This window comes from Mandrillus leucophaeus, unplaced genomic scaffold, assembly GCF_000951045.1.
Source record: "Mandrillus leucophaeus isolate KB7577 unplaced genomic scaffold, Mleu.le_1.0 Scaffold72, whole genome shotgun sequence".
NCBI lineage: Eukaryota > Metazoa > Chordata > Mammalia > Primates > Cercopithecidae > Mandrillus > Mandrillus leucophaeus.
The window spans coordinates 2,610,261-2,619,920 of NW_012107808.1; the positions used below are offsets into that span (position 1 = coordinate 2,610,261).

Here is a 9,660-nt window from a genome sequence, read left to right on the forward strand (position 1 = left end):
ACATCCCAGGCAGGACAGAGTGGGATGGCACAAGATTTCATCATGCTGTTCAGAATGTTGGGCAGTTTAAAACTTCTAAATTGTTTTGAGGTTTTCTACTTAATGTTTTCAGACTGTGGTTCACCACTGGTAACTTGAAACCATGGAAAGTGAAAACAAGGATATGGGGGGACTACTGTATTAAGAACTTAACATTAAATTAAAACTATAACATAAAACCATTTTTCACCTACCAAACTGGCAAGGGTTAAGAAACGAAATGGGTACTTTTGTGGACTGTTGGTAGAACTCCAAATTAAATGCATTCTTTCCAAAGCATCTTTGACAATAAGTTTCACAGGCCTGAACTATATCCCTGTTGATTAGTTAATGGTGGAGACAGTCAAGCAACAGGCAATTACAGTACTATGTAAAATGCTGTTTATGATAGAGGCATGAACAGAGCGCTGGGGGAAACGAGGGAAGCATGGAGAATTCTTCCTGAGGACATTAAGAAAGATCTAAAACAATGGAGGATGGATAATTTTACAAGCAAACAAATAAGGGAAAATCAGTTCCAGGCAAAATGTCATGTGCAGAGGTACAAAGTTGTCAGAATTACTTATGTATTTGTAATTTTGTGTTGGGTTGGGGTTGGGAGAAGGCAAGGGCAAGGTATGGTAAAAGATGATGTGACACTGGAGAGAAACTCTGAACCCAGCTGAAAAGCTCCATGTACACTGCTCTCAGGAGTTTTGATTTATAAGTAGAAGTCTTTCAATAAGGGATTGGTATTCAGGCTTAATGAGATCCTGAACTGAGTACTTGACAATGAAAACGGAGAAAATAAACCTGGATTCGGAAAGATTTCTTCAGTCGAAATAACTAGAATTAGATGACTGATTCGAAGGGATGAGGGGAGGGGGTGTAAGGGAAGTCTCATCATGCACTGCACTCGTATCTAGCGATTAGACTTTTAAATTTGAGATTATGACACTGGCACACACTTCAAAGGTTTTGAAAGGATATGCAATGCAGCTTTCTCCTAACCTATGCTAAAGCTGAGGTGTGGATGCCCTGGAAGGCCTGCTGATCACAATCTCCCAAGCAGTAGAGCTGAAACCCTAGCTATAAGCTACGTTATATGTAAGTCTAGAAAAATGAGTGTGTGCCAGGTTGTGATATGCATTAAGTAAGTAATTATATATGTTTGTGTGTTTTCTCAAATGTTGTCCTATGTTTAGCACATTTTAAAAGAGTAATTTGAGTCGCTGTATTTATTTTAAATTAGAGTAATCATCCATTAACCTATTCTGTCAGTGTTTCTCAGAGTTAACCAGCTGTATCAGAAATCACCTCAGGTTTCTTATTTGAAAATGCAAATATTTGGGCCCTTTTCAGTCATATCTAAATCTCTTGGAATGAGGCCTTATAAAGAGCAGTAGGTAAATCATGTACACTAAAGTTTCTTGCTTTAGAAGTGTGTAAATAAGAACCACTGACAATAGTGATTATAGGTGAGACTTTGGGGACCAGATGAGTTCCTTGGCACGAATTGATTCATGAACACCACAGTTTTAAAAATGAAAAAGTTACTCCTATTTATTTATTTTTATATTTATTTATTTATTTATTGAGACCAAGTCTCGCTCTTGTCTCCCAGGCTGGAGTGCAATGGCACGATCTTGGCTTACTGCAACCTCTGCCTCCCGGATTCAAGTGACTCTCCTGCCTTAGCCTCTTGAGTAGCTGGGATTACAGGCACCTGCCACCACGCCCAGCTAATTTTTGTATTTTTAGTAGAGACAGGGTTTCACCATGTTGGCCAGGCTGGTCTTGAACTCTTCACCTCAGGTGATCTGCCCGCCTCGGCCTCCCTGTGCTGGGATTACGGGCATGAGCCACTGCATCTGGCCCAGTTACTCCTATTTTTAAAAACAAAGATGATAGGAATATTACAGTTAGGTTATTGAATTAGAAAGAAAAGACCACATATATCCTAACTCTAAGTTCAATTTAGCCAAGATGAGTTGATAATGCTACTTATATACTTGTGGCTTTTCCCTTGTCCCTAGTTTTTCATATGCAGGACAAAGCTCTTGGTGACATATTGAGCAGGCAGGGTCCTACTGAAATTCAGAAAGCTGCTTTCTTATTCTATTACTCCCCTTTTACCCCATGGTTTTTGGTGCTATAATGGAAAAACCGAGCTGACAATCTAACCACGTTGGTGAAGGGAACATTGACAAATGTGTTTTCATAATTCTCAAATCAAACTGGGCATCAGGATGGTTACATGTTTATCTGGGGTATGGGAGTGAGGAGGGAAAAGCAGATTGTTTGTTATTATCCCAAATATGATTGCTGTCTTCAGATATCTGGAAGGTGTACTTGGCCAACGTGATTATATGCATTTATATATAAAGGGCAAGGCTTCCTTGTGTGCGTGCATCTTAATTTTAATCTTGTTGTTATCCATGAATGGAAAATTAAAATGCTTACCACACATTCAAAGTATGATTTCTAAGTCATAACATTAAGTTACAGTTTCTAAAGAGTGTTAGAGTATAAATTTACAAACCTCCTATTGCAGATTGCTTGATTTGGCATTTAAAGACTGGGATTGGTCATTTGATGATGTTGATGGTGGTGGTGATGATGATGACGATGTTTTTGATTTCTGAAGAAATAAATGGGGTAAATCAAAAAACGAAAAATCAGTTATTTAAGTACTTCAACGTAGCGCATGTGGTTTGCACTTGGGCTTTCATTATTTTTTATTTTTGAAACTTGTTTTTAATAGTATATAGTTAAAAGTAGTTTTCAAAAAGTTGCTAACTGAAATTTACATGTTAAGTGTAAAAGTGAAATGCTATGTTCAGATTCTTCATTGGCTATAAATTTTTAATACAATTAGAATTTATCTTAGGAATGAGATATAGCAATCACAAAAGGAGTTAATTCTGATACGTTCTGTTCATTCCAAAGAAGCCATATTCAGAAGAGAAGTAAAATTTACAACGTTTTCAAGTTCGTACAGCTATATTAGTTTGTGAACATAGCATGGGATTCCTTTCTCCCTCCGTCTCTCTCCTCTTATTTCCAACTTGCAAGAATTGAAAGCATAAAATCTTTAGAAGTCTAATAAGTGCTATAAAATAGCTGTTTCTGATTTGGCGTTTTTGTGTGTGGTGCTGTGAAATGTTTGCTTTGTGAGAATTTAATGTTACCCTTGCTGAAGAGGTGTCAGTGATACGCTGTGAGAATTGTGCTTTTAGAAAATGTAAAATAATTTGGTTAATAGTGGCTCAAGGAGATTTGAATGAAAGTTGAGCCTCAACTTAAACCTTTTACATAGAAAGATTTAAAAGAAATGTCTGTTTTAGTCTATGTTGCAAAACATAAATCAGGTAGTATTGGTATCTATTTATAATCAGGTTTCATAGAGTAGCTTGTATATATTTAGTACAACAATGTATTTGGCCCTATCTTATAGATTAAAAAAAAAATGTGTGGCTTAGGGTTGAGCAGCCAAGTAGAACCTGATCAATAGGCCCATTTCCCTGTCAGCTACATGAGGCAGCTGGCAGTTCAACCCCAAATCAAACTTTATCTTCTGAGTTACTCTGTGGCATATTGTTTAACCCTAATAGCTTGTTAACCATATTAAAACTTGTGTGTAATGTGTGTAGCTAAAATTCCAAAATCCCAAGTTGTTTTGGAAAAGAATATAATTGCATGTACCTGCAGGAAAAGTAATACAGTAAGTATGTTTATGCATGATTTTAGTGTTAAAAAACATAGTAGTTGGAAGACTGTATAGTTTAATAATGTGAATGGAGTGCTTTTTCTAGGAATTTAATAATCTCTTAAATTATTTCACTGTATCAACTAACTTTATTTTTTCTTTCTTTTCAGCTAACTGCCTTCTATGAAAGCAGTCATTATTCAAGGTGATCGTATTCTTCCAGTGAGAACAAGACTGAAATATGATGGCCCAAAATTTATTAAAAAGCTATATTTTCCTGAGAGACTGATACATACACTCATACATATATGTGTTCCCCTTTTCCCTGTAATATAAATTACAAATCTGGGCTCCTTTGAAGCAACAGGTTGAACCAACAGTGATTGGTTGATAGACTAAGGGTATATGCAACTCTTCCAGACTTTTCCATAAAGCGCTCTCGGCAGTCACTCACACTACAATGCACACAAGGATTGAGAAGAGTTAAAGTCTAAAGAAAACGTCTTTTCTAGCTTCAACAGAGAGGTTTCACCAGCACATTTACCAGAAGAATCTGGGAATGGATTCCACTACAGTGATATTGACTGCATCTTTAAGAAGTGACCATTATACTGTGTATATATATATAAACACACAACATATATATATATATATATAGTACTCTAATACTGCAAGGTTTTTTAAACTTCCCACTTTATTTTTTTATACACATTAATCAGATATCATTACTTACTGCAGTTGCAACTATGCACTTGTATAAAGCCATAATGTTGGAGTTTATATCACTCATTCCTGTGTACCTGATGGAAGTTGCATGTTCATGTTTAAGCAGTTACTGTAACAAGAAGTTTAAAGTTAATTATATCAGTTTCCTAATGCTTCATGATAGGCAACTTTACCCATTTTGAATGCCTTAATTTAATTTTTTTTCAAAGTCTCAGCCCTTTCTGTATTAAAAAACAAAAAAAGTGTTTACCAGCTCTTAGGATGTAAACTAGCTTTGTGGAAGAGAAATCGTGCACTATTTTTACACATAAATAGTTATATCAATGTCAGCCTATTTTGATTAACAAATGTTTTTAAAGTATTATTGGTTATAGAAACAATTATGGATGGTGTTGGAACTAATATATCCTTGATGTCTATTATTCATTCAACCCTTTTTACAGACCTCAGTATTAGTCTGTGACTACAAAATATTTTCTTTGCTTTAAATTTGCTGGCTACCCTAGATATGTTTTTATTCCTGGTAAAGACATTTGTGATTACATCTTCACACTTAAGATTCAAAAATTTTCCCAAATATAAAGAAAACTCAGACAGACTGTAGATACATTTTAAATATTTAAATATGATCCTCAGACATACAGCTGTGTGTGGCAATATTTTAGTACTGGGTTAAGAAAACTGGTAACTGGGAAGAAGTGGCCTCAAAGGCACTTAATTTGATTTTTATTTTTTAAATGCTGTCAAAGTTACAGTTTATGCAGGACCATTCGTGTTATATTCTCATGATCCCAGATAAATGTATGTTTTATACTGCAACAGTATGCAGCAATAGTAAGCATCAAGTTTTTGTTTTTTGTTTTTTTAAATTATGAAGCCTTTTAACAGTCTCTCTTTATATAAATACACACAGAGTTTGGTATGGTATTTAAATACATCATCTGGCCGGGCGCGGTGGCTCACGCCTGTAATCCTAGCACTTTGGGAGGCTGAGATGGGCGGATCACCTGAGGTCAGGAGTTCAAGACCAGCCTGGCCAACATGGTGAAACTGTGTCTCTACCAATATACAAAAACTAGCTGGGCATGATGGCAGTTGCTTGTAATTCCAGCTACACGGGAGGCTGAGACAGGAGAATCGCTTGAACCCAGGAGACGGTGGTTGCAGTGAGCCAAGACTGCACCACTGCACTCCGGCCTGGGCAGCTGAGCGAGACTCTGTCTCAAAAAAAAAAAAAAGTCATCTAATATTTCAATGAAGGAAGTAGACATTTTTCACTGATTCCCTCTGACATCAGTTAGAGATGTTTAAAGAGTTAGATCCCCACAATAGATAGTATTGTGGAAACTGAAAAGTAGCCACTGGCCTACTGATAGACTGAAACTGATTTTGTTATTCTTACGTTCTCCAGTCTGCACTCTGCTGTGCTGTCTGTGCTCAGACTAGATGTGCATGCCGTTTCCCTTGCAGGTGTGTTCTGCAGCTCTGGTTTTGGGGGACAGCTCTTTTTTAAGTAAGATTAAAAAATAAAAAATATATAAAATTTATATAGAATAAATATTTCCATTCATTAGAGTTGTTAAAAGGAGACTGAATTAATATTTTATATAAAGATTTTGTTACATTATGGGAGGTTCTATCCTATTCTGAATTGGAGAGTATATATACTGTCTCTTATACACATCTAGATGTGTATAAGAGACAGGTTAAAAGGAGACTGAATTAATATTTTATATAAAGATTTTGTTACATTATGGGAGGTTCTATCCTATTCTGAATTGGAGAGTATATATATATATATATTTTTAATAAACTTTATTAAGGTGAAATAATTTCAAGTTTACACGAGTAACAAATATTTGAGTAAAAAAGGCAAAAGTTTAAATTTGGAATGCTGTATATATTAGAGAATATGAGGAATCATGGTGTGACCAACTGTATAAGGAAGATTCATATGAAGGTCTTAGGGGAAAAATAATTCTGAAGGGTGAAAAAAAAAAATCTCTCCCATGGAGATTCTTCACATTATATGGTTTGACATAAGGGTTTATAAGGTTGTTTGTCCAACTAATGAAAATGCGCTTAATAAAAAATTCTGGCCTTGGGTGAGAATTCGCTTTTTACCGCATTGCCGCTTTCACGTACATACATGAGTGCATGCATCTATAAACGTGTTTTCTTTCCAACACTTATTAAATATGAAACAACCTGATTTTGTGCTCGTTTCTCTTTTTTCTTGAGGCCCTAAAGCTTCCAAGATAAATATTTATAAGACTAAAAGTTGCTTGTTCCTTCACACCTGATTTCTCCTAGAGCTATAAATACCTCCTATGGGGAACTAAGAAATCATGAATACTGGGATTTTCTTATTGGAGTTTTTACTTTTGTTTTGTGGGGATAACGAGACAGAAGTGAAAGGAAAACTGGTGCCGATATTGCTGTTTAAATTAATGTATAGTGAATGTTTTTAAAGTATTAATTTTAAAAAACCATGTTCTCTAGAAACAAATTTTAAAAATCTATATGAAAGTTTTAAAATGTTCTAGCTAACTAATGGATAAGCATACCAGTAAAGCCAAAATAAAGGTTAGTGCTTTTAAAACTAACCTGTGTTAGAGTTACATGAATCCGGCTCTAAAGTATGTATTTTGCATCCATTTATCTATAGATCCTAAACAGAAATACTCTAGGTTGCTACACTACAGTTTTAAGAAGTTATGCTGCGGCTGTTACTCTCTTCTAGGATTCTGGTGGTAAAATAGAGAAACTCGGACGGACACTGTATTAACCTTATTGAAACATGCTTTAAATCGTGTCTAAAATCTGATTGGAGCAAGTCACTGCCAAGCTTCTCAGTCTGCATTGACACTGCTACTGACTCACCTCTCCTTCCCTGGAATAAGGCTTCAGCTTCCCTATGTTGTGAAGACACCATTTGTAAGCACTTTGAACATAAGCACTGTGTGACAGCGCTGGATATCATGCTTGGGGGGGCCTCTCCCTGACTCCCATCCCCGTAATAATGAGTTTTGTTTGAAATTGTAGTAAGTAATGAACTGCATGGTTTAGAAAATCATAAATATTTGATCAGCTGTCCCCTCTGAACAAAAATTGCACCCCTTTTTTAAAGTTTTGTTGCATCTTTGTAGTAATGTAATTGTATTTCATGCCTGCTTTTTATAAAAAAAAATAAAATAAATGGAGACATAAGCATTTTCATACTTCTCCTGTGAAATAGTCCTAGAATACGGCAACTTTCTAAAGTTTACCCAAAACATTTGCTCTCTCTATAAGATAGGTATAAACAGTGGGATGAGGATAGTAAATAAGTCTTATAACTAAGGCTGTAGACTTGTGATTCTTCTGCCCTATGATTTAATTCATGGAGGAATACCAAATCTCAACCAGGAGCCTATCTCTGATTTGATTTGGGTGTTTTAAGATGCACACAAATATAACAAACTCATTTGAATTGGTGAGGATAAGGAAAAGAGGCAGGATGTCTGTTTTGTCAGGAAATAGTGTGCTGAGAAAGTGTTTTCTAGGGCAGTTATTTGCTATATGATCTTGGGCAGGTTATTCACTCTGAGCCTCAGTGTTTTCATCTGTAAAATGGAGATTGTGTCTACTTTACAGGATCACTGCCAGATTAAGTATGATAATGTGTGTAGAATGTCTGAAATGGCTCCAGTGTTTGTTGCCTGACAAAGGGGGAAAAACAGAGACCTCGTCACCTAAGTTAAGTATGCTTTTAAAGGAGTTGCTTTAAGCAATGATAAAGTACTAATGCTATCTAAATAAAACATTTGTTGGAATAAAAATCATGTAATTTGTATTGATGCTAATGGTCAGATTATAATAGCAAATGAAAAAAGATTAACTTGGATGTTTAAAAATATGATATCTGTAATTTTAACAACTACAGAATGAATAATTGTTTTTAGATACCATGTTCCTCTTCCTGTTGGTCCCAAGCAGTAGTTCTAAAAGGATTAACTAGTTTATTTAAAAACTATACCTTACATAAAATAGTCATATTAATGATTGACAATTTTAAGACTCAGCAGAATTCAAAATATGAAAATTTATTTTGCATAGGAAACAATCTCTGGTAAACATCATTACTGCATATAACAAAACAATGCCTTCAATTAAAGGGGGAAAGTGAGTTTTTAAACATTAGGGTTAATTTAGAAGAAAATACAGTATATAATAATCTTAACATCATATTTAGGGTAAAAATACTATAATGTGAAAAAAATCCCTAAGAACTGGACAGAACCTACCTAACACCCTTTACTGTTTTGTTTTCAGTAGACAAAACGTATTTTGTACCAGATTCCAGCAGTGGTAATTATTATATAGTTGTGGCCCTTTAAACAATGGCAGCACTGTCCTTGAAGCAGAAAGCTTACTGGGATTTCCTCATCGAAAGAAGAGATTGCAGCTAATCCTAGTACCTTTTGTTAGGGATTACTTAAGGCACAGTGCGAACTTGAAGGACTATTTTGATACAAACTCAAGCCAGTTACATGTGTGCTTGCCTTGGTATCCTTGCTAGAGCACGTGCAGGCGTAATACTGTATTATATAAAACAGGGCCACCCTGTTGTATCTATGTTAGAATTAAACATCAGTCCCAGAAAGTGAACCCTAGTCATTATAGGTGTCCACCTCTGACTTGGAACAAAATGCCACTCCGTTCATGTTCATTTTTGTCATGGAGAGGATTTATTTCCTAAAAGATTCTGAAAGCCAACAAATCGATGTAGTTCTTCATATAGAACTTAAGAGTAAGGGTCAAAATGGCCTCAAAATGGGCTTCGTGGATGACTTCCAACAGTCACGGGCCTTCTCTGCACTGCAGATGTCTGAGCGCTACCGTAACCTAACGAAGGAGGGAAATTGGTATTTTCAAACAAGTGTTTAAGTGGCTCTTTAAGTCTAAAGAAGCCTTTGGCTCCAAAGATTATAAACTGATTTACTAAATGTATAAAATTTATGAAATTTACTAAATTTATTAATTTAGCAAAGAGCTTCTTTTTCCTTTGGTTCAGTTACTCAAAATCCACTGTGTGAAGGAATAATGTATCCATCATTCAGCCTTTATAGCTGTCTTCCGGTAGCGAAGTACTGTCACGGTTACCCATATATTTAAAGCCAGCATGATCACAAAACGTGTAAGAACTGGAAAAAAAAAAAAAAAAA

General features: G+C 35.5%; 2 protein-coding genes across 2 annotated transcripts in view; one reads left to right on the plus strand and one right to left on the minus strand.

Annotated features, from left to right (window-relative positions):
- Window positions 1–7,666, plus strand: part of ROCK2 (Rho-associated, coiled-coil containing protein kinase 2) — a 167,997-nt gene extending 160,331 nt beyond the window's left edge. The window contains exons 33-34 of the mRNA XM_011965282.1: window positions 3,898–6,122; window positions 6,240–7,666. Coding sequence (XP_011820672.1) covers window positions 3,898–3,901 — 4 coding nt within the window. The 3' untranslated portion in view covers window positions 3,902–6,122; window positions 6,240–7,666. The remainder of the gene's footprint in view (window positions 1–3,897; window positions 6,123–6,239) is intronic.
- An 851-nt stretch (window positions 7,667–8,517) lies between these two features.
- Window positions 8,518–9,660, minus strand: part of PQLC3 (PQ loop repeat containing 3) — a 31,636-nt gene continuing 30,493 nt past the window's right edge. Inside the window, exon 9 of the mRNA XM_011965336.1 lies at window positions 8,518–9,639. Coding sequence (XP_011820726.1) covers window positions 9,548–9,639 — 92 coding nt within the window. The 3' untranslated portion in view covers window positions 8,518–9,547. The remainder of the gene's footprint in view (window positions 9,640–9,660) is intronic.